At 29.9% G+C, this 25,522-nt stretch overlaps 2 protein-coding genes across 6 annotated transcripts in view; one reads left to right on the top strand and one right to left on the bottom strand.

The window, feature by feature from the left end:
• The first annotated feature begins 503 nt into the window (after positions 1 to 503).
• LOC145184021 (MFS-type transporter SLC18B1-like) overlaps positions 504 to 25,522 on the top strand; it is a 41,207-nt gene continuing 16,188 nt past the window's right edge. The window contains exons 1-16 of one of the 5 annotated variants that reach the window (XR_016454509.1): positions 504 to 1,220; positions 1,321 to 1,422; positions 12,446 to 12,519; positions 13,033 to 13,180; positions 13,448 to 13,516; positions 13,676 to 13,769; positions 14,896 to 14,988; positions 15,613 to 15,692; positions 15,887 to 15,985; positions 16,241 to 16,338; positions 17,044 to 17,139; positions 17,869 to 17,943; positions 20,559 to 20,625; positions 21,069 to 21,095; positions 21,193 to 21,242; positions 21,707 to 21,809. Coding sequence is in view for 4 of the 5 variants with exons in the window: in XM_090094063.1 (XP_089950189.1) it covers positions 1,005 to 1,220; positions 1,321 to 1,422; positions 12,446 to 12,519; positions 13,033 to 13,180; positions 13,448 to 13,516; positions 13,676 to 13,769; positions 14,896 to 14,988; positions 15,613 to 15,692; positions 15,887 to 15,985; positions 16,241 to 16,338; positions 17,044 to 17,139; positions 17,869 to 17,943; positions 20,559 to 20,625; positions 21,069 to 21,095; positions 21,193 to 21,242; positions 21,707 to 21,725 (1,407 nt within the window). In the remaining variant the exon portion in view is untranslated. Of the gene's footprint in view, positions 1,221 to 1,320; positions 1,423 to 11,458; positions 12,362 to 12,445; positions 12,520 to 13,032; positions 13,181 to 13,447; positions 13,517 to 13,675; positions 13,770 to 14,895; positions 14,989 to 15,612; positions 15,693 to 15,886; positions 15,986 to 16,240; positions 16,339 to 17,043; positions 17,140 to 17,868; positions 17,944 to 20,558; positions 20,626 to 21,068; positions 21,096 to 21,192; positions 21,243 to 21,706; positions 21,842 to 25,522 lie in introns of those variants that run through there. The other 4 variants (XM_090094063.1, XM_090094064.1, XM_090094065.1 and 1 more) reach the window with 4 other exon arrangements.
• LOC149886309 (uncharacterized) lies at positions 23,517 to 25,351 on the bottom strand. The gene is made up of 3 exons (XM_090093475.1): positions 24,824 to 25,351; positions 24,163 to 24,640; positions 23,517 to 24,074 (listed from the first exon to the last, which is right to left on the bottom strand). The coding sequence occupies exons 1-3, from the start codon at positions 25,121 to 25,123 to the stop codon at positions 23,791 to 23,793; spliced, it is 1,062 nt and encodes a 353-aa protein (XP_089949601.1). The 5' UTR covers positions 25,124 to 25,351; the 3' UTR covers positions 23,517 to 23,790.

The raw sequence follows: 25,522 nt of genomic DNA, 5'->3' as shown, positions 1-25,522 counted from the left end.
AAAAAGAAAGAAATAAAGATTAAAAAAGAGAAAGATAGAAAAAAAAAAGAAAGAAATGAATGAAAAAAAGAAAAAAAAAAGAAGGAAAGAAGAATGAAAGAAAAAAGAATGAAAGAAAAAAGAAAGAAACGAAGAATGATAAAAGAAAGAAAGAATGAAAGAAAGAAAGAATGAAAAAAAGAAAGAAGAAAAAAAAGAAGAAAGAAAAAAGAAGATTTCTTTTTAATGAATTTAATAATATTTTAACAATTTTTTTTCTCTTAAAAAAAAAAAAATTTTTGGATTCTTTCAATTGTTTTAAGCATTTCAATCCTGTTAAGAAAAAACAGGATATCGAACTGTTTTGTTTACCATTTACATTAGAATATTCAGTCTGCAAATCTATAATTTTATTCGGTTTCGTGGAGTGCGTTTTAGACATTATAATGCTACGTTTTAATTTTATATAATCACCATTGTTTAAACAACTAAAAGTTAATGAAGGTTTTCCGTTATCTAACAACATCCTAAGATTATCGGATCGATTTTAATGTTTTTAAAATAGTATCTCGTAACTATGCTTGATTTGTCTTCATTTTAGACAATTTTGATGTTAAAGGAAATACCGATAATCTTCTAGAAGAACAAAACGATAAAAAGAGCGAGAAAGAACAAAACGATAAAAAGAGCGAGAAAGAACAGAACGATAAAAAGAGCGAGAAAGAATTAATATTTTGATAGCAATTACTTCGACATGATTTTAAATTACTTCGACATAATTCGCCTTATGCTTAAGAGAAGTTTTTATGAATGTTCGATAAGGCAAAGGATAGGAAGCATATTTGTTAATAAAATCATATGAAAAATTACACACACACACGCACACACACACGCACACACACACATACACACACACACACACACACACACAAACACACACACAAACACACACTCACACACACTCACACACACACTCACATTTTTTCATAAAGAACTTTCATTTCTTTTTTAGTGATTAACTATAAATGACTGGCTCAGAGCATGATCCTTTCTTGAGTAAGAAAGTTTTCACAAGTTCATTCAAAATATCGAGTACCCAAGAAAAGGAAAATGAAGAATATTTTTCAAAACAAACTTTTGAAAGTAAAAAAAAGTCAGTCATCATCATGGTTGTTGTATGCACAGTTTTTTTGGCCTCGTTTAGTGCATTCGCCGTTGTTGCTCCTTTTCTACCGATAGAAGTAAATTTATGTCCTTTTATTTATTTATTCTATCAACATTTTTTTAAGTATAAATTACATTGAAAAACAATTATAGAGCGCATTGCTTTTGTCTTTTTAGGCAAAGCGCACCCAAACAAGCTTAACATGGACTGGACGAATTCTGTCTTGTTTCCCTTTAGTATCTTTCCTTTCGTCTCCTCTTGCTGGAAAACTAGTCAGTGTAAGTAAGGTTTTAAGGTATTTAATTAAGTTAAACGCTGACAGCTTCACAACTTTCATAGTTTGACAAAATATTTGACAATCTTATGCAAAAAAAGTGTATACACGTCGTATGTTTAGTGTATGCACTGACAAAGTTGTTGCTTTGACAACGAACAAAAAAAGTTTTTTCTTCACAAAGCAAGTCGCAATCTTTGAAGTCTCTTTTTAAAATTCATTTGATATAAACATTTACTTTTAATGTACAGGTACACAGGAAATTATCATTTTTTAAACTTTTTTAAGTTACTTTGATTGTAGTAAAACTATGAAACAGTTATGAATTGCTTATGATTTACTAAGTTTATAAATTCAAGGTAAAACAAATTTCAATTGTGGTAAATTTACTAGAGGTTTAAACAATCAAGCAGATTAAAAAATCTTTGCAGCTTTTTTAATCTGCTTGATTGTCTTTTAAACATCATAAGATTGAAATTACCGCAGATTAAAACTCTCTTGTAACCAGCTATCAATACTCCTCATTGGTATCTTCAAAACTTCTCTTGGATTTTGTACCTTGTTCTTCTTTTTCGCTTTATTAACAGTTTTTTTTTATATAAGTGTTGAGTTTGTAATTAAAAAATATTACTGAGATTGCTAAAAAAGTGTTTTGACCGAAGAGAAGCTGAAAAATACTTGGTTCTAGGCTTACAGAAAAATATTATTTAGCATCTAGAATATCAATTTACTAATATAGAATAAGAGGTCAGCAATACGCTAAGTTTTTTTAAGTAAAAGATTTGATTTACTACTATGGTATTGGTGATCTGTTAATGAATTTGGAATTGAATACAACAATGAAGAACGGAGGATTTTCATGGGCTCATCAATAACTAGTTTAAAAGCTGGAGTTTTATACAATCGTAATACTTATGCTCGAGTGATCCATTTAGTCCGGCATACGAGATTCGAATGCGGTTCGCATTTTCATTAGACAACGAAAGAGATTTACAAAAATTTTATGTGAGTGGGACAGCAGAGCAAGGAATCAACGTTCACAAAAGATTGGATTTCAAGAGAAGCTTTAAGATCTTGAGAGAAAAACATTTAATGTAAAAGTTTAATAGAATCAAAAAAATCCTTCTAGCACCACTTCTAGCATCACTTCTAGCACCACTTCTACCAATCCTCTTAAATTAGGTTTAACATAACAAGTTGTTAAAGTTTTGCCCATAAATGATGAATGTTTTATCTGAAACGTTTCCTCGTTTAACAGAACGCAAACTTAAAGAGGAGATTTTCATTGAGCCTGGAATTTTAAAACGGTCCTTGATTCCAACTTTGAAATAAAATTGAAATACAAAGGAGAAGGAGGTTTGGATATTCAAGGAAAATAGCCTTAAAGTTCACTTCTTGAACGACCTTCTTGACATTTTCTCTAACAACTTGGGTGGTGTGAGTGAAAAGTAGGGGTGGCGGTTTCATTAACAAATCATAGAGATGGAGAAAAAAACAGCTTTAAAAGCAACAACAGAAGAGAGTAAAAAAGTACAAAAAAAGAAAACACTTATAATATACTTATTGAAGTGTTATACAGTGTGCAATCTTGAACAAAATCTATAATGAAACAAAAGTACAGTATTAGCAAAGTTTTTTGTATTTTGTTTTTAATTTTTACATCTCTCACAATGTAACATTGATTGTATCCAATATACCCAAAAATATAGATAAGAGTCAACTGCATTTATCTAAAACGTTTTCCCAACATATTTTTTTGTCAACCTGAGATTTATCTATCGATCAACTGTTTAAATATTTCACTGGTTTTTTGACATTTAACTGGTGATTCATGATTCAATCTAATTACTAATAACTGAAGAACTGTATTTTCTTTCTAGCATATCATATAATTTTACATAATGATGCAAAAGTTGAATACAGTGGACATATGAATACAGTGATTGTTGTTGCTTTTATTGCTCAATACTTTTGAAGGTAAAACATTGGACTCTGTTAATACCAGAAAATTAGTTTTACTGAAAATAAATCAAATATATTTATCGTGAAGAAGTGAAAATGTATGAGAATGTGAGAAGTTTAACAACGAAACTAGGCAAGTTTGAAGTAAGTTTTCCAATATGAATGATAAGGGAAGAGATGTTGACATGTCAAAGTGTTAGGGTGATATTAGGGTATCCTTTTTGGATGAAGTTTTCCAAACTCGGTATTTGGAACTTGCCGGATTTAGCATTTCATAACTTTGAATTGGCCAGGTTTGACTGGTTTTCATCAGGTCAGGAGATATTGGCAAAAAAAAGCGCCCCATATGGAGAATCTGCCAATAAGACTAAAGTAAATTTTTTTATTAGTAAAAGTGTTTTGTACTGCAAGGAGTTCTTTAAAACAGGAGGTATTGGCAAAAATAGTAACCCATGTTTTATGAGTAAAAATGTTTTATGCTAGCAAGGAATCCTTTAAAACAGGAGGTTTTGAAAATAAAGAAAAACTTTGTGTTTTTAAGATAATTCATTTCTCAGATTTGAAATGTTAGCTTTAGTTAATAATTGTATTTTACGTGTCATCATTTAATTTGGTTCTTAATTTTGACACAAAGAGGGCGATTACTGAAAAAGCTTTTTCAGAATCAACTGAGGTGGTATAATTGTTTGAAGAGCATTATAAAGTATTTGAAGGTTGCAAGGTCTCACTTTAGTTGGCTCAAATAACTGCATTTTAATTATTTAAGCTCCAAGTGATCAATTTCAACTTTTCCAGTGTATTTTTTTCTCACGCGCCTTTAAGAATTCATCTGATAAGCTCAATGTTTTGTTTTTTTCTTTTTCGACATCATTAGTTGTGACCTCCATCTTCAGTTTTTCTGTTTCCAGAGATTGCTTAGGACTAAACACTAGGTATATGATAAATTTTAAATCAATTAGCCTGGGGTTCTAAATGATGAACTTTTGCCTATAAATCACAGAAATGACATTGATTTCACCATACCTTGAAAAAACTTCCCGCACCTAAGACAGTTTCATATTTAACCATACAACACATAGCGGCCCAAAGGCTATTAATTATAATATGTCAGCTTTATATACAATACACATGAGAAATGCATGAGAATGAGTACCTACACTGTCCTACAGCATTTTTAGTGATGTTAATAATCTTTCATATTTGTGTATTAGTATTAATAAATTTACAGTTAAGATATTTGTTTGTTCTGCGAGAAGAACGAATATCTTCCATCAACTTTACAGTTCTCTCGGCTAATATGTTGGATTGAGGTACATCAAGCACTGATGGTTCCTTCTTCCAGTGGGTAGAGAAGCATTTCACAGCTTTGGAACATTTAAGTTGGGATATTGCTGACAGCAGGTCTTCATAAGCCGCCTCTGCATAGTGCTGGTTTGAAAACCAGGTCCGCGACCATGTAGTTGCAACGAAATCGCAAGTTATCCTCAGCTGTTCTCGCCAGTTTGGAAGAATGAAAAATACAATAAGCGCAAAAATGCCTCTTGAGTTCCACCTGGCACTGTGCAGTGATGGCAGCTTGTGCCATTTGATACGAGGCCATTTTGCCTCATTTTTGTAAAACTTGTATGCTTCACAAAGCTGAAAAAGAAATTTAAAGTCATCTCTCCAGCCAAGGTTCTCATACTCTGCTACCACTGCTGTGCCCTTGTAGGCATTTTTTAAATCATCATAATGCTCCATAATTTCATCAATAAATTTGTAGTTAATGTTAGGCGACTGTGACTGTATAGGAAAAAAGAAATCTAACACATGTCGTAGAACAAGATCAAGAATGTGGTGTTGGCAGCTGATGTATTGAGGTTCATCGAATCCCTTATCTTGAAATGTTTTCTGAAGCTTGGCTACAACTCCATTCTTGCCACCATTATTTATAGCTGTTGTGTCAGAGATGATCATCTGAATACTGTTCCATGCATTGCAAGCATCTAGTAGGTCCTGTAGTACTTTATATATGTTTGCAGAGGATCCACTGTCACAAACCAAAATGCCAAGTTTTAATGTTCTTTTGTCATTTTTCAAGCACACAACTTGGTACTCAGTCTTGTCAATTTTCTTACCATCAAAATGCAAAGAAAATTTCTCTTCAGAGATCAGTTCCATGAGGCGGTTCTTAACTTGTTCTGCATCTCTGATTGTTCGACGCCAGACTCCAGACTGTAATGGTGTTAGGACACAAACTCCATCCTCAGCCAGACTTTGAAGCACCCGTGACGTTTTTCTGGTTGACAAAGAGTGACTAGACACTAGTTTGGCAGCAAACTTAGTTGACTGGCGTGTTGCACGCTTTCTGGGAGATTCTCCTGGAACTGCCTCCGAGTCACCACTGCTGCTTCCTTCCTCAGAATCCTTACTATCGCAGGAAAGTGGTACGGAGATAACCGCTTGGTTTGTCGAGGGTTCTGATGTGCTTTTGGCCCTTTTTGATGGATGGATTGTTGATATAGGAGCCACTTTCATAGTTGTATATCCCACCCTGCCATCTGATTCAATTTGTACTTTGTACAGTTGTTTGTCTTCAGTACAAAGCCAATTTCCATCTGGTTTTGTTATATCGAATAGATGAGCAAGATTTTCTTCAAATACTGCATTTGGTCGCTTTCTGTGTTACTCAAATGATGTGATAAGTTTATCAGCATTAGCAGACACTTGTTGTTTGGAAAGAACAGGAAAATTAAACTTCTGCCAAAGATTTATCAGTTCCTCGGATATTTTTGTTAGTCGATCATGTCGTCCTTTCAATTCATCAAAGAGTCCCAAGAATCTTCCAACGGTATCTCTGTTGGAAAGCATTTTACACAATTTGTCGCTCATATCCTGTTTTACCTGTGGTATATTAGGACGGCGCTTCGTGCTTGATTTCAAATTTTGTGTCCACATTTCACCAGCTGCTTCCACTGCTGATTTTGACTTTTTACTTTTAAAGGACGTATTTTCAAAAAGAACCACTAAACAGCAGATCTTGCAAATTAATACTGTAAATAAACAAAAAATTTTTGAATGATATGAACAACTATACAATATACAATATTATATATTTGCAGTTTTAAAAATCAAAGTCAAGCATAAGGAAGTAAGAACTGGGAACAAAATCAAGTGAAAAATCGAAAAAGTTAAAAGTGGTGAGGTGGTAGGTGCGGGAGTTTTTTTTGTGATCCCATGAAATAAATCTCAAAACAGTGATCTGTTGGTTAAAGTTCATCAAATGCAACATCAGGAAAATTAAAATTTTGAAAAAAGTTTCTTTGTCATATACCTACTAAACACTTTTTGAATCAAAGCTGTAGCTAGTGATGCAATAGAAGTCTTTTTTATTTTTTTTCCAAACTGGTCATTAGATTAGTCAGGAAAATCTAAAGATTTCAGATACGCAAAGAGGTGAATCAGATTTTCATTAAGCCTCTCCTGAGTTCTTTTTTCAAATTTATTAACCAAGGTATTGCCGATGAAAGTCTTCAAGCCTTTCAACTTTCGAAGTAAGAACACCACAACATTTTCAGCAAAAATAAGGTCTGCTTTCTTCTTGTCAGAGGTACTTTACTGTTTTTTTCACAGAGTTCTTTGACCTTGTTGAAGTCTTCATCATTGAGATCAAATTCCTGATCAAGCTCATTCATTCCCAATTTCACCTCTTTCCTCAAATCATAAAAGCGTTTCAGCATGGTAAGTAAGCTGTTCCACCTTGTTTGTTTGTCAAAGCCATTTCCTTTCCAAATTAATTTACTATTTTGGGTTGCAGGAAATCATAATTTTTTACTAGAGATTTGCGAAAATTTTTTATTATTTTATTATACTGCCTCTGGAATCATTTCAATATCAACTTAATCTTCCTCTGAATTTGAATCTTCTTCATCCTTCTCATTTTTATCAACTTGCTTTTGATGGTTGAACTTATACAGCATGTCACAGACACAAAGTTGAATAGCAAGGCATGGGATATGCATAGGATCTGTTTCACAATCAAACTTCATCATAATACTTACACCATCGGTTATTGTTACAACTATTTGCTCTTCCAGGGAAATTTCATACTCAGCTTGTCTGGTTCTTATAAGATCAATGGCTTTCTCAGTGACCATATTTCCATTAATACGTATCACTCCAAAAGACTGAAATCCTGTTCTAAAATGCAAGATAATGCAAGTTATATATCGCCTATTTCTTGCAGATGTACTCATTAAAGCTGATAGAAAAGCGCTTATTAGATTAAAAAAAATTTATTCTTTTATCTCAATTTAAACTTCTTCATATAACCTCATGAACATCAACTTAGCACGGTCCTTGCTATCTGGGATACCATATCCATCAGCTTTAAATCGTCTTCTAATCAACGAACTTTAAGAGATCTGGTTGAATGTAAGGCCATTACAATAGCCAAGTTTAGCAATACCTTCACGAACTGTCTTTTGTTTTTTTTTCAAAAAATTATTAATTTTAGCAACCTTTGATTTAGTCTCTAATGTTAAATTTTTAGTACAAGACTTAATTTGAATGCTGTGTTTTGATCTTAAATGAGTCAAAAGACCTTTTGTGCTTAAACCAGAAACTTTGATAACAGATAAGCTTTCCACTATCATCTTTCTTATTGTACAGAATGACTCCATACTCCAGATTTCCTTGAGCTGCTCAAATCAACATGACCATTCATACTGGCACAACAGCATACTGGCGCCACTCAAGATTGACATGGTTACAAATAAGTGCCGCAAAAAGTTAGTTCTGCAAAAAAACTAGCTCCACAACAAAATAGTGCTACAAAAAGTGTTTGTCACATTATTTTAGACAGAGTCAAGTTTTTTTAAACATACTTTTCATAGCATAACAATGCGTTTAAATATTTTACCTTAAGGTACCAATCTCGGGTTTCTGCTTCTTAAAATCGGGATTCAGGTTAAGAAAATTTTTTTTTCAGAAGAAAACTAGGGTTTCAGGATCGGAAAATCCTGTGGTGGGCACCCTAGGTAATATGTGTATGAGGGTTTTATGGAAAGAGTTTGGAGGCTGGATTTAAAAAAAATGGTTAGGGATTGTGTGGTTAAGAAAGGACTAGGGTTAAGAGTAACCATTTTTGTAGTTGTTCCATAATGTGTTTTACTTGTAAATGTTTATGTTGATGTATCAGGCAACCAAAAAAAAGTTCGTGCGGTTTTGCATGATCCATAAATAAATACACATAAAAACACACTAATAAAACTTATGAAAAACACTGATTGATTCTCCTTAAAACAAGCTTTAATTTATATGCAAAATCATCCCCCCACCACAACCAGTTTTCTTAATACATATCTAAGAAATAGGCAATTAGGATAAACCGCACGAACTTTTTTGGTTGCCTGATATAACGGTTAAAGTGTTTATCACTTTTTATTCATTATATAAATGTCAATAAACTACATCTCTAAATACAAATAATACAAATACTTTTTTTCTAATTTCTATGTTGTTTTTTTAATTTTAATGTTTGATTTAATCTTGACTCAATAGTAACCATCAAGAAACTCAAAAAATTTGTAAAAATGAGCTCTCAACTTTTTTTCTCTTACATTAAAAATTACTATGACCTTCTGTTGGACAGATTTTTCTTCGAAAGATTAGTGTATAACCTCTGGTGACAATAATTTGGTGCAAAATAAACACAAGCATTTATAGTACAAATAAAAGTTTAATGAACAAAAATTTAGCATATGAATACATTTACTTTTTACTAGAAAAAAATACATTTACTTACGAGACTGAACGCTTTCTCTCTATTACGACGTATTGCGTCAACAACCCACATGCGTTGTATAAGGCTTTTTAAATTTTTCTTAAAGAAAAACGGATTTTATTTCGCAGTTTTTTCTTCGGTTTCAACTTCCCAATTTTTTCATACAGATAGCTTTTAAGGATTGGCCAGAAGTCTTTTTACAGGTAATTTATCTAAGACACAAGCCGGATTATCAGCTTTTCTTACATAATTGATGTTTTTCTCATCCAGGTAATTGGTTACACTTCTGGAATAATGCGAAGAGGCTAAGTCAGACCTAATACATAACTTTTATCGATGTGATGTTCGTTAATAAAAGGAATCAATCTTTAAGTGATGCAACCATTTTTGTACTGTTTGGTTAACTGAGGCAAGAACGATAAATACGTGAGAGATTTCACTAAAGGATTCACAAAAAAGAACTTTTCTTTTTTCAAATGCGCATTTATTTTACATTTTTTGGTTCATTTTTTGATTCATCTGAGTAAAATCCAGCATTAGCACTTTTATATGTGTTTAAATGAAAAATAAAACTCGTCATTAATGATAAATTCATGATTTCTGAATTTGCGATAAATTCTTCCACTATTCAGTTACTCAACTTCTAAGACTGTTTATCACTGCGATTAGGAGCTTGTTTTTTCTTTAAATAACAAATGCTTGTTTTGTTTTTTTATTCTTTTTAAGAGGTAGGTATGACCACGCATAAACTTTTTTTAGAGGTAGGAATGACCACACATAAACTTTTTTGCAATTTATCTTGTTGAAGTTACAGAGCAGTTATACGAAAAGACGATTTTCAGACGATTGATGCTCTTAACACTCACAGCTTTAGGTTTTCTTCCTGACCCAGGCTTACGAGATGTTGATTTATTGTTCTTTCACTTCGCCACTTCTTTAATAAGCACCATTTTTTCAAAAAAATCTTTGCAACAATAGCAATACTAAATGTTGAACACGCGCGTAAATTAGCAATAAGCAAATGTTATCGCTTTCGTCTCTTCCGTAAACAACTTTCAAGTAATATATCTATTGATTTAGTAATTGCATAATGTTGATATTTCGGTATTTAGTAAACATCTTAACTTCAAGTTAGAATATGATGTTTTTAGTAAAAATCAATTCATTGAAAAAGTTAATTTCGGGGCCCTTAACTCTAAAAAACTCAGGCAAATAAAAAATATTTTGTAAAAAACTTTTTATACCAATTCAACTAAATCTTATGTATTTTTTTATTTATTAGTTCACCTAAATCTTATGCATTTTATATTTACTAATTCATCTAAGTGTATTTTTCGGCGATGAATAGGTAACAGTTTTTTTCTATTACCCACAATTCTCTCAAAATATGACATTGATTGTATATCTCAAAATAGGGAAAACTTATTACGTAAAAATTAAAAATCATAGCTTTTTTTTTAAAGAAGTTACAATTTTTACTTACGATAAAATTGAAGTTCTATAATACAAGTATTTTAGGTGCTTGGTTTTTAAAATTTCCTATCTTAATTTATCTTATATTTTCTCGGTAAAGTTTCTTGTAAAGCATTTTCTCAGATGTGATGCATTTTGTTGTTCTCTTTGAAGTGACCAACAGTAATCACCCCTTATGTTGATATTCCCTGTTATCGTTTCTCCATCTCTTTTAAGTCTTGATGAAACTTTTCCCTCTAATCTTTACTCACCTCACCCAAGTTTTAAGGAAAAATTCAAGATGGTTGTGCAAGAAGTGGACTTTAAAGCTCTATAGACAACCAAGAGTTTTGAACTTATCAGATTTGCTATGTTAACTTCATTGTTAGGGGCTTTTAAAGACTTCCAAAAACAGATTCATAAACCATATATTAATCAATCTAGAACCAAAGAACTATGTTTTTTCCTAATTCAAACCCAAATTTTTTGCTTTCCATGCCATAGGTAAAAAAAATTTAAAAACTTTCTTCTCTTTCTTATATCATTTCCAAAGACGCTCAACACATGTCTGCTTAAATTACCCAAAAATTGAATTGGAGCTATTTCATCATAAATCATAATATTATTCAATACCATAAAATACTATCCAAAAAAGCTTAAAATGTCGCTAAAAATGCTGTCATGAAAAAAATGCTAAAAGATTAACAACAAGAAATCTAATTTCAATCATGCAAAAAAAAAAAAAACTCATTGCTTCTCAGACTGCTCATGAAATTTTGGAATACCACTGACGTCATGTTTAACGCCGCAGGTTCTGAAAGCAATTGCTTAAGATAGCAGAAAAAGCGGGAAAAATATTTTCATATTTTTATTTACTACCTACATAACATAACCTTATATATCTTCCATTATTTGTTTATACATGTGACTACGTATTAAAAGGTTACTCAGGTCTACACAATTTTTGCTGTGTAAAGTTTGAGAAGTGACTTTAACTAATTTTGGGTCGCAAATTTCAAAAATGGCGATCGTTTTTACCTTTTAAATTACTTATCTACTCTAAAAACAGCAGAAAATTTAAATTTCGTTGACCTACATTACTAATAGACTCGGTCTCTAAGTTTAAAAACAATAAGCTTACATGCTTCAGTTCAAATACAGCTACTAATGTACTTTATATAAAATTGACTTTTATACACCAAAAATATACATGGGTTTCTTCTCATAAAGATTCTTACTAGGCTTCATTTCACAAATACTCAGTTTTAAATTTAATTGTCACAATATTGCTGGCTAGATTGTCTAATATTTGTATTTTAAACAAGAATCTACATTCGAAGAATTACAATTTTTTATTGATATTGTGTAAAACTTCTTAGTTATATAGCAGAAAGTTATACTTGAAGTTTGAAATAAAAGTTGCCGCTTCTTTTTAAAGAAAACAACTATTCCAGAAAAAAGTTTGAACATCAAGGCTGACTATTCTCAAAATATAAATCAGTTGAGAAGAATAAAGACATGTCAAATTTAATTCTGGATTAGGCAGGAAGCCAAATGCACTCAAGGCCAAGCTAGTAAATATAATCAGAAAATGCCAGGAATCCAATGATTTACCTAAATACAAGATCTCCTCAGTACAAACTGCCTCAAGACTCAGGCTTAAGCATTTAAAGAAAGTTCAAAGAGTTCAAGTTCATTGCAAAGAAAGCAACTTCCATTTTGTTGTTCTCAAATAAGAAGTACTTCGCAGTTGCCTGAAACTGATGTTGGTTCCCTTTCTTTACCATCAACTTGTGTATGTAGAAATAGCATATATTTGCATGGTAATACATTATAAATTTCTCTTTAGATTCCTAAAATTGGAGCAAAGCGTGCTTTAATTTTTGGATGTGCTGTAGAAGGATTATGTGAAGTTTTTTTTGGGTAATTGTATTTATGTTTTTTTAACATATACATAAACCATTTATTATACATATATATCTACATGCATGAATTAAAGTATTTACAACATGTGTAAATGTTTGGTAAAAAAAATTGGATGCATTGCTTACCTATCTTTGTATATATGTATGTATACATGCAAATTGTATGTATGTATGTATGTATGTATGTATGTATGTATGTATGTATGTATGTATGTATGTATGTATGTATGTATGTATGTATGTATGTATGTATTTAAGATGTAAATAGTATGGTATCTAAAATAACTATTTTTGAATTTTTTTTTTTCAACACTTCTTTTAAAAGCTTAGAGAAAACTTAATGATGTCTTTAATGTATTAAATGCTTAATGTGTTTTTTCATTGGTTTACAAATAACTAGCAGTTAGAATAAAGTATAATCTTAAATTAAAATGTATTTATTTTACAAAATGAAATAATTATTACTTGTTTATTATAATTATTTGTTTTTAATAGTTATATTACATTTTAGACTTGCCTACCTTATGCCTACACGTGCAACATTTATTGTATATTGCTTGATGTTGAGATCAATGACAGCTATTGGAAGTTCATGTACTTTAACAGCTTCTTTGACTATCATAAGTGAAGTATTTTGGAAAAATAGAGCCTTTGCATTTGTGAGTAATAATTCTCATCAATTTAATTTCTGTAAAATAATACATAAGTTTTTTAGTATGAAGTTAGATGAGAAAAAGCTTTAAACTCTTTAGTTTGTCTTTACCATTTAAATCTATTTTTATGTCAAGAGAAATTTCAGTTTTTTTTTTTTTTTTTTCAAAAATGAACATATTTCTTTTTTTTTTTTTTTTTTTTTTAATTTTTGCTTTATTACATTTAAGTCAACAGTTTAAGCTTTTTTTTTTTGTTTGTTTTTTGTTTTTCAGAGTTTGACTGAAATTTTTACAGGACTTGGTTTGATGGTTAGTCCAGTTTATGGTGGCATACTGTTTAAGGTCTGTTTTATATGCTATTATTTTCTTTTTTGAAAATTATATATATTTTTTGATAATATTTATTTGCGTGCTAGTTTATGTTATTTTAAAAGTTGTTTTGTTTTAAATGGCATATTTATTATGCTAATTTAGAAAATTATTGAAATTTTTTCTCTTTAGTATGGAGGATTCCCAACTCCTTTCATTTTTACTGGTGCCATTGTTTTTTCACTGATGCTGGTTGTAATTTTTTTTCTGCCAAAAAACTTTTCAGGTTATTGGCTTTTTATTATTATTTTTTTTAATTATATAAATTACAACACAGGATATTGTTCCATCTAGGGTTGAGGGTCTACTGAAATTTTAACAGTAAATCAGTAAAAATTTTATTGACCAATTTACTGGTAAATAAATGATGGTAAATTTTGGAAAATATTTATTTCTTGATTATATTCAAAAATGTTTGAACATGTTTAGAATACTTGAAACAGCTTGACAAATAATTTAAATATTTAATTTTCACTTTCCTATCAATTACGCAGTTGTTTGTTTTGCTTGGAAACTGATTCTGTTGGTTTAGTTTAGGTTTAGAAATATGTTCTTACTTTCTTGCAATTTATTGTGGTTTTTAGTAATCAATTTGATTTACCTTTGGGAAAATTGTTGGATGTTTAGAAACACTAAATCTTAAATAAGGGAAAAATATTTACTTGCAGAATGTGGAAATACAAGTCAATACTCAAGTTCCGCAACTTGAATGTGTTACCACCTAAATAAAAAATATGGCATCAAAAACTAAACACAGAAAAAGTTGACAACAAAAGCTGCAACAGAATTAAAAAAAAAGCCAAAGAATTTAATTTAAGACTAGAAAAATACTAGATATACTTATACTAGACAATTTTAGTTTTAATGATATTGTTAAAAACTCTTTTACTTTCTGCTCAGTTATGGATGGAGCTTTCATGATGATTAAGTTCTGGTTTCAACTGAGCATTAATCTTATTACAGTCATGGAATGTATTTAGCGGTTAAGGAAAGTGTTTTTAGCATTTAAGGAATGTATTTAGCAGTTAAGAAAGAGAACACAACACACTCAAAGAAACAAGTAAAAAGGATGAAGTCTATACTTCAAAAGACTGCCAAAAACTTGCTGTTTTAGATTTACCACTAAATCCAGACAACTTGAAATTTGTTCAAGAAGTTTGTAAAGGTTAGTAAAAACTCAACCCTAGTTTGGTCTACCTATAAAAAGGCTGTTTAAAGCAAAATAAAGTTTTTTTTCACACAAACTTTGATATAAATCTACTGATTGGTTTCAGGAGGTATGCAAAACTTAACAAAGGTGAAATTGATAGATAAACATATTTTTAAATTTTATTCCTGTTGTATGTTTTCAGAAGTTAAAGAAGAAGAAGAAGAATTAATTGAAATTGATGATGAAATACCATCTACATTAAGGCTACTAAGAAGTCCTGGAGTTATTTTAGGAGGTTTATTTATTTGTTGTATGTGGGGTATATATTTTTTATGTGCGGGCACTGTGGGACATATAAATAAGGATACTGTAAAAGTTGAATGTTTATGGGCTGTAAAATGGAAAGGGATAGATAATAAAAATTGAAATTCTAACAATATATAGACAGGGCATTCTTGCATAAGTATAAGGCTTCGCTGAAGGTCAATGTATGTGGATCAGTATGTCTTAGATGAATATTTGTTTCTAACATTCTATGTTGAAAAAAATCTAACTTTAAGTTAGATTTTCTAAAAAGGCAACAAAAATTTAGAACATGTATAAAATTGATTTGCTAAAATGACCAGCACAATCACCTGATTTGAACAGTTGTTAAAGAGTATAACTGATTGAATAATTTTTAAATGGTATTTAAACTGCTTAAAAACTTAAAAAAGTTAAAAACTTTGCCAAAAGACTTTACTATGCTGTTTGGCTTCTTTCCAGAAAATATCATTAATACTTTTCATCCAGAGAATCTGTTATGCAACAAGTGTCTCTCCCAGCAATTATTTTAAATATTTTGTATTAATAATTATGTTTTCAAAAATTTATGCCCTGTGAAAAAATTTTTTTTAAACAAATTTTTTTTGTGACGTAGCCTTATCAACTTCTTTGGCCATCTCATTGCCAAGTTTCCTAGAATCTTCTTTGACTCATCATTTACAAGAAATCACCCAAGTACGCTGAATTTCATTTCCTTCAAAAAAAAAAAATGGTTCTTAATAAATGAATACATTTGATATTTTAATTTGTTATAATTTAGTAACAATTTAAGTGATAATGTTTTTATTTATTTATTTTTTCGTATCATTTTCAATGGCAAGAAAAGATTTATTTTTTGTATTTTATTATCTTTATAAATTATACTTTAGGATCAAATAAGTGTAGAGCTAATTGGAGTGATGTTTTTAATCATGCCTGCTACTTTCACTCTATCTTCTTTATTGACTGGATATCTCGTTGACAAATATGTGAGTATATATATTGTTATTAGTTTATGTGACTATATTTAATTAATACTTTCTTTTCTTCTGTTGTCATCAATTGTTTTTAATTAATGTAAGCTGTTTATCTTTAAGTGACTTTTAATTTTATGTAAAAAAGTTAATAAATTAAAAGAAAAAAATTTGTTTAAAAAATTTGAATACACTATACTCATTTGTTAAATTTCACTCAACACAAAAAATACTTCTTTACAAGATGTAATACTTCTGCTCATTTTTCAGCTCAACACAAGATATACAATTATTCTGGGTCAATTGTGTTCTGCAATACAGTTTTTGTTTATAGGTCCATCACCACTATTTAAATCAGTAATACCAGTGTAAGTTTTTTCTATTTATGCTATTTTCTATTTTATAGTTAATTTCTTAATTAAAAATGTTAAATAATTTTACAAGAAATATAAAATGAAATTTTTAAAAATATTTTATTTCTTTCAAAAGTCATAGTCCTTTAAGTATTAGCCAGAACTAACAATTAATAACAAAAACAAAAACTGTGCACAATGAGCAGATCTATTTAGGATAAGTTTGTCAGATTTTCAAACCAGTTGCTTGATAGTGTAGCAAAAGACTGTTTCTGAAAATTATTAAATTCTAAGTATTCATTATTATTATTTCATAATTATCATTTGTACGATAGCTCCTATAATCAGTAGTTATTCATCCACAAAACCATATAGGAGTTTAGTAGTAGTAGGTAGCCATATCAAAAGTTTTTACTGTTTACACTCCCTTTTAGGTAAATTTCTATTCTGAAAGTTCTAGTCAATATTAAACAAAGTTTATAAGTAGATTTTTTATTAAGACATGATCACTATTAAGAGGCCATCTTGTGATGCACTAGCAGGGAATATGTCTTCTGCAATTGTAAAACTCTTATGACTTTGGTAGACCTCCAAATATTACCCAAATGAGCTGATATTTTTTGTAGCATTATCAAAATTTAAAAAATTTTACTATATATTCTGGGGCACCCTGCCTCATATTTTGATCTTTTTTAGTTAATTTTTTAAAATGTTTTTTAGCAACTTGACATTATTGAGCATTTCTTTGGCACTACAAGGAGTCTTTCTATCATTTGCAAATATCCCAATACTTAGTGACATGCATAAATCTGTAAAGTAAGGCTGCATTTTGTATTTCATGGTTTTCATTTTCTTTTTATCTTGGGAGGGGTGTCTATAATCTTTACCAAGGCAAGTCCACCATTTATGGTTTAGTAGTTTAACTTTTACTGTGACTCTGCTGAAACATTTAAAAAAATTAAACTATGTTTATTTTAGTCTTTTTGTTTCATTTTCACTAACATCACGCTAGTGATATCTGTCCACTATTTATGCTACTGATAGCTGTAGTAGCGATCAACATAAGCAATTCACATAAATAAATGGGTTTTTATGGTAATGATCTCAAGTTTGTAATCATAAGGTTTGATCATAAGGAAAGTGATTGCAGGTGGCTGCAACAATCTCACTTATCAGCAGTAAACCTCACATCATTTTACATATAAACTACAGTGTGCACACGAATCCCTAAAATAGACAAACTTACAAAGGGGGAATAATTGGCATTTTTAAAAAAATTATTATTAGGAAAACCAAGCACCCTCAAGTTCATTCAAAAAATTACCATTTCAAATGTGAAAGTAGGTTTAGAATTTACACTCTTTAAAGCATTTTCAACAGAGTTGCACCTTTGTTTAATTTTGTTTGGTTTCTTTTGTAAAACTTATCATTGGTGGAAATAGATTAGAGTTTTTAATATATCTAATATTGTTTATTAATTTAAATGATACTGTTTTAATGTTCACTGTTTTTAATCTTTTATATTTTATAAATTGTTTTACTTAGAAATGCTGGAATGAATGTTACTGTGGAAACAAGCGCTTTATTATCTGGGCTTTTTGTTGGCTTTATGTCACTCGGGTAACATTTTTTTGTTTTTGGGATTTTTAAATTTTTTTAAAAAAAGAGCTTAATTTTTTAAAAAAAAATTTAATATTTATTTTTTCAAAATTTGCTTTTTTTTTTTTTTTTGTATTTTAAGTCATGTTTTTGGGCATCCTAATTAGCGTCCTATTTATTTCATAACTTTGGTTCCTGTACTTTCTCTGTCCCTTCACTTTGTTCAGTTTTATTATGTTTGAAGCAATCTGAAATTTGATTTATACACTCAATAGTGCTATAAACTAATATTTTATTAATTTTGGAGTGTTCTCTACCACAAAGTAAAGTTATGAATGATTTTTTGATTGCACTGATGATGCAATATTTGCATCATTTTTTGAATAAAAGCGCCTACATTTTAATCCTCTATTATTTTCATGGTTTTTTTTTTTGTAGAGATTAAGAGCTATAAGATCTTTTTGGAGAAAATTTCATGATTTCCGATATTCTTCCATATTTAACTTTAAGTTAAACAAATTTTCTAAAATTTAACGACTTTTACATCGTGAAAGAACGACTTTAGTATAGAATGTGTATAGGATTTAACGACTTTTACATGGTAATTGAATTTAAATGTGGTGATTTTTTTTTTCGTTTAATTTGAACTTTAAGCATTAATTTTATATAATTAGGTCACACCACTCCACCCCTTGTTTATTCAATTAAGCTACAAACTCTTTAACTGCCAAAAAGCTGGATTCTTACCAATAAGTTTTTTTTTCTCTCTCACTTTGGTCATTTTTTTGCCAAGCATTTTATATCATAAAACAAGTTGATGATATAAATTGCTTCATTTGCTTTTTTCCATTTCTGGTGTCACCATAAAATTTTTGGTAGCATAAAATTTATGGTGCACCAGAAATAGCAATCTTTTTTTTTTTTTTGCAATAAAAAAGTTTTTACTTTAACAAATAAAAAAATTTTAGTAAAGAATCTGTTTGGTTGTAAAGATGTCTAAGATTCCTAAGATGTCTGAAAGATGTCTTACAAATATTGTGCAGTCAATTATTGTTCAAGTTACAAGTAGATGTAATGGTGTTTTATTTTCCAAAGGAAGAAAAAACTAAGAAAAGAGAATATTAAATTTGCAAGTAGAAAAGATAGGATATTCAAAATTCTTCTCTAAGGAAGTATTTTAAAAAAGGTGAGTTAAATCAACAAAGTTTCAATAACAAAAGGATCATTTCTTTTAGCAAAACACCTGTTATCAACTCAAACCCTTTAAAAAAAGAGAATTACAGAAAAAAAAACTCGATTTGTTATTTTTTTTATGTTGGTATTTTTATCTTTCTTATTTAGAATATTGCTAAACAAGTGAACAAAAGTTATATATCTTTTTTTTAATTTATGAAGAAAATTCATTTTGTAAACATTCAAAACGTGCTCAATTTTTTAAACGTCCTAGCTTTATGCAGAATATTTGGCCGTACAAATAAAGTAGGGTGTGCATGTTACTAACAATCCACATAATAAGTGTATTGAATGAACAATCAGCCTATTAGACAAAAGAATTTTTGTTTTATGCAGTGAAATGTGCGACGACAAAACCTCTTTTTTAGAAAGTTTTTCAAGGGTATTTTTCTTATTTTATCATGAGCACTTTCTCTATTTTGTGTTGTGAAATTAACATTTTCGTCAAAGTTACTTGCAGAACGGCTAAAATACATCAAAAAATTTTTAAGCTTAAAATATTTTTTATATTTTTAAATCGAATAGAAAAAAAATTACAAGTATCTACGCAAACTTCTGTTAGACTACAAGCGAAAAGCATTCAAGTTTCCTTGAAAAGCGAAATTTATGAAAGGAAATTTTGCAAAGAAACGAAAGCCTAGAAGTATAAACCAAAAAAGAACTTAGCAAAGTAAATGTATACTTCGTTTCTAAAATGTAACATTTGTATACTAATATTTTTCGGTCAATATCTAAGAAGAAATTTTAAACAAATAACTATTTTTGGAACTGGGCTATAAAATAAGTTTGTAATAGCGAGTCGTTCGTTATAGTTGAGTTCGTTTAACTCTAAGCATCTGCGTCTCGTTATTTTTTTATTCGAGACGAGATGATGATATCCGGGACACAATTTTTAAATTCCGAGGCAAAATTATTGTCCCGATTTATAACTTTATTTCGGGACAGTTTTTTTCTTTGTCTCGTTATTTTTTTCCGGGACATTTCTCGTCTCGTTATGCTTTTCCCGGTTCATTTCGAGAAAACGATTCCGAGACACAGACTTTTATTTTAGTCAGCATACGTTATGGAGATCTCAGTAGTGAAAGTCTAGGGGACGAAACATTGCTCGATAAAGCGAGTGTTCGTTATAAGCAGCATTCGTTATAGCGGATATCAAGTGTAGTTTTGCCTTATCGTTTTTTATTGCTTTGTTAATAAACTGAGCAAACACTTGAATAAATGGATACTGATGAACTTCAGTAATCCCACCTTTTGTAATCTCATCTAGAAAACGCCGCGTTTTTTTGACGGATATGACGGTTATACAGCCAACACGCAACCCCCTCACACAAACATAAATGTATTTTTGACATTATAGTAAATATCTAAAGTTTTTGCCTTTTTGAAAAATCGCTTTTCTTTAGAAATGCGGTTGGTCCAATATTAGGAACATATTTAACGGAAAAATATGGCTTTTCTTGGGGAACAACGGTAAATGAGTTTAATAAAACATATGCAAATCTTTGTTTCGTATTTTTTTTAATACGAAACAATGATTTGCATATGAATTTGATTTTTTTTTTTTTAATATACCATTTTATGATTAGTTTATTCATCTTTTGGTATAAAGCTTTTTTTTGTAAAGGTGATCATTGATCGTATCTTATTTTTCAGTGACTACTCTTATTTTCAGTGACTACTAACTTTGAGACCTCAGTTCCAGGTCTTAAAATACTCTAATAGTGGTTCTGTTTTTATTTATTTTAGATCCCAAACTAAAAAAAATTTTATTGCAGTTTTCACAATATCTTCACTTTAAATTTTATCAATTATTAATTTTTTACTGTCTTTAGTTGGAACAATTATAAATATAAAAATATAAGGCGATACTAAAAAAAAAAAGCGTAATGAGATTCTGTTTTTTTTGTTGATAGATAATGTCGTGCATTATATTTGCAGTTGTAAGTGAGAATTTGATGCTTTTTTCAAACTATTTTGTTTTACACTTGTGTTATTACTTTATTCTTTGACTGACAACTAATGTTTTAATTTATTAAGATGTTAATTTCGTCAATGGGTACGTTAATTGAAACCAGAGTAAATCAAAGGTACGCAGTACTTTTATCTGTTAAATTTGGATTGTCATTTCATAAAAATTTCTTGTTTCATAAAAAATTTTTGTCGCAGTAAAGTAAAAGATCAAAGGAATGATGTTGAAACATTCTTAGTTTTGAAAAAAGTGCTATAGGAATTTGCAAAAGTATTTCTAACTATGCTTTAAGACGCAGTTACAAATATGAAAATGCGACGAGATGCAAATAGGATATGAAATAGGATACAAATGAAAACGTACATAAAAAAGGCGTTGTAAGCGTTGTAAGTCCTAGTAAGAGTGTTTAACGACTCTGTTGACGTCGTTGATACCATTAGATCATTTTTATGTTCATATCTTTAAATCATAGTATGAAGTCTTTAAGTTTAAATTGCTTAAAGACTTCATGCAACGAACTTACAAAATTATCTTTTTCGTATTTTTGTTTTATATGGAAGTCAAATTTGTTTACTATTTCAGACGTTGCATCAGAAATTAAGTGTTCGCTTGGATGTCGTTTGGAACTTTCTTGGTTTTTGAGTCAATTTTGAGTCAATACCAGGCTTCAAGTCGAGTTTACTAGGTTTGTGTAAAAAATAAAGGTGTATATGAAAATTTAATCTCTTATTATTGATTACCTTAAGAGGGAAAAACAAATTTGTATTTGTCGCGGAGTAATCGCACAGTACGGCAAACTCCAAAGGACATCGAACTATCGAATATAAAAACTCAATATATAGATTAGAAGGAATTCAAATTTCTAGTTAAAGTTTAAATTAAAAAAAAAAACTTAACAGAAAATTAATTAATATTTGACACGCCCTATTTTAACTTTAAACCAAATTTGGATTTCATATTTCAAAAAACACTTATTTTAGATCACATGGTTGGCACATTCTTTCACGTGCAAGACATTCTATTTTAATTTTTGCACTAAAATACCCATTTTACCCTCTTCTTGCGGTGAATAAAAAAAGTTAAAAAAGAGGTCTAGGGACGAAATTGAAATAAAAACTAATTAAGACTTTGTAAGAAAAGAAGAAAATTTTATAATAAAATTTATTGGAGTTAAAATCGTATGTTGCTACTTAAAGTCAACAACAAATTTCTGTTCGGCTCTTTGAAAAGTTTAAAAAATCGCTTTCTGACCTCTGAACTACTTTCAGAAATTTTAACCTTCCCAGAACTCACTGAATGTTTGTTCATTTTAAAATTATATTCTCTCTGAAATAGTTTAAGTGTCAGACAGGATCAAGATATCTGTTCGTGAAACATCTGTCCATAGAATAACATTTCTTTGAATCAATAAGTGAATGATAACTTTCCGGTATTTTATACGACCAGCAACGGATTTCATTTAGATAAAGATCTTTTCTTAAAGAAGTTAAACTCAGTGCTAAACGTCCGGTAAATATTTTCCTTGAAAGTATATTTTGGAGAGAGACATTTTTATGCTTCAGAGTGGTTGTTAATACAGGAAGTTATCTTTTTAATGTTGGACATTCATTTTGTAGTGTAAGCTTTCTCTACAACAATGAGATCCAATTATTAGAAGGCTATTGATAGAAGGCTTCGAAACCTTATCAAAAGTGTTCGCTGGTGAATACTTACTACACTGCAGAATAATAGGGTTGTTTCTTGTTTCTGTTTCTCATCATACCTTTACATCATATTTGTTTAACCTTTCATTCAAACAAATTATTACAGTTAAGAGACCAACTATGACTATGTAAAGACAAAAAAATGTGTTCCATGGGTTAAAGCTGAGACTTTTTCAGGCTCAAAGTTTGTATTGGGTTTTTGAAAAAAATAATGAAAAACTATGCATAATACTTACTGTTCATTAAACAAAGTTTTAGAGTAAAAATGAATGATATTAGATACCGGAATGTAACGATTCTCATATACAATAAAATCTTTAGTCTTTTACCGGCCTAAAATTCGACAATTACCAAAAAAAGGGCCATTGGGCCCCAAAGTTAATATAGATAACAGTATATGCTATCAAAGTTCGTGGTGCCGCCACTGAACAGTATTTCTAGCGAGAAAAACTGTTTGTTACCCACAATGAGGGTTTAAACAGCAATCTTCTCTTTTTTCCTCCAGTTTTTTCTCAGTTTGAACGTTATGCTACTTACTTTTCTTACTTAGTCTTACTTAGTCAAGTTACTCATTATTATTTACTGAAAGCTCAGCTGGAGTGTAAAGGTAGAGGAGAAGATAATTTTGTCTAAAATTGTTTATGAACTTGAGGTTAAGCAAGAAAATAAAAAACTTAATAAGGTTTTTAGTATCATTATCATGAGTAGATGAAAAGAAATTTCTGTGATAAATACCCACAACCAATGTTTATTAAACGAGAAATAGAAATTGTTAAGTGCAAGAATACTACTACTACTACTACTACTACTACTAATAATAATAATAATAATAATAATAATAATAATAATAATAATAATAATAATGATAATAATAATAATAATAATGATAATAATAATAATGATAATAATAGTAATAATAATAATAATAATAATAATAATAATAATAGCAAAAATTACAAACTCTTAGGCGCAAGTTTTACTCCATTTTGAAGACCCAAGAAGCAGTATTTGAGTTTCGTCCCAGCTAATTATGTTTTTTTCAGTGATCGAGGCTTCTTGACATTTATAAAATAGGTGGCTATAAATATCTTCTTCTTTAAGGTCTTTTAAGCCAAAATAAACTTGTGAGATTTTTCCTTCAAAACCAGTCGAATGGCCTGCCGCCGTACATCCTAAATATGACTGTTGTGAGATGGGTAGCATTCCGTAGCCGAAACGTAATTTACCATTCTTACTTATCGAGCCACCTACGTATAAGAAAAAGTGAAAGGTTAACGTAAAATTTACCTTGTTTAGAATTTAGAATTAGTAAAAGGTTTGACAAAAAAATCTAACCTTCATTTACACGTGATGAATGATATTTTCTTTTACCGTTTACAAATATAGCCATAGTTCCGTCAACCGATCTCCAAATGGCACAAATATGATAATAACGATTTTTGCGAAGACTGAAGTTTGTATCTATCACGTTACCAGAAATGGCAATATACAACTGCGTTATGTTTTTATTTGAAATACAATAGAATGCGATTTCATGACAACTCTCATCTGCTCGTTCAGAGTAGCTAATCAGATAGCTGATTTCATTATCCGATGTCGAATCTCGATAAAAAACCCACATGCATATTGTAAAAGCGAGAAAATTCTCCGAAAGACTAATTTCTGATGAAAGTTTACCGTACGCCCAGGGTTTTTCAATAGTCAACCAATTAAAGCTTGGACAACTTCCAAAGTATTTGCATTCCTCTCCCCTTTCTTTACACTGGCATACTGATTTCATAAAAAAGTGCTCATGACGTTTGACATCCACCTTCTAAATATAAGCGTCATAGTATCATGATATAACACCAAACAAATTAAACATTTCTTTACTTTTATTTCCCCTTTTTGATTAGTTACAATATTTTTGCACACCAAAGGGGTTTAAAAAAAAAGCATACTATCAAAACCTTAAGAAACTAATTTTCATAGAAGACGAGTCAACAAAATTTGTCACCTGTATAACACTTTCTTTTCTCATATACACGTTATCCACCAATAATCCAGCGGAAGAAGTAGGCTTTCTATTTATGGAGCATACATCTCCGTCATACATGAAGCATGAATCTTCATCGTGTTTAAAACATGTACATTCGTTAATCTGGGAGCATTTCAATGCGCACTGAATCTTTGAGCTTCTCGTTTCAATGATAGCTTTAGACGGTTCAAGTCTAATAGTCTTTTTTAAAAAGAATCCATCAGATAAGATGAAATCCACCAATAGTAGAAAAACAAGACTTTTTAAGATTAAAGACATACAAAAGTCTCAGAAAAGCAAGAAAATCTATTCTGTTGTGTTATGTTGTAATTGCTGATATTATTTGTTATTTAAATAAATTTTTAAAAATTAAAAAAATATTTCTTCTTTTCTTTTTATGAAATTATTTGCCTCAATTTACTAAAAAACCATTCCTCAAATCATATTTATTGTATTACGTTTAAACTAATATTTCGGTTGGTTATATTTGAACGGAAGAAGAAAGTCTATCACATAAAACTTGATGGGCAGGCGGCGTTGAAAATGAAATTGTTTTTCTTATTGCGAAATTTTCTTTAAAAAGTTTTTTTGTTATAAAGTTAACCTTTTTTTTTTTTTTTTTTGCATAATACATTTTTGAGGAATCTTTTGTGAATTGTCAATCAATAAAGTCTATAA

Source organism: Hydra viridissima, unplaced genomic scaffold (assembly GCF_058129835.1).
Source record: "Hydra viridissima isolate aposymbiotic clone 2 unplaced genomic scaffold, HvirCarnegie_v1 scaffold_7, whole genome shotgun sequence".
Lineage (NCBI taxonomy): Eukaryota > Metazoa > Cnidaria > Hydrozoa > Anthoathecata > Hydridae > Hydra > Hydra viridissima.
The sequence above is the reverse complement of the archived record's forward strand: the minus strand, read 5'-3'. Positions and strand labels throughout refer to the sequence as shown.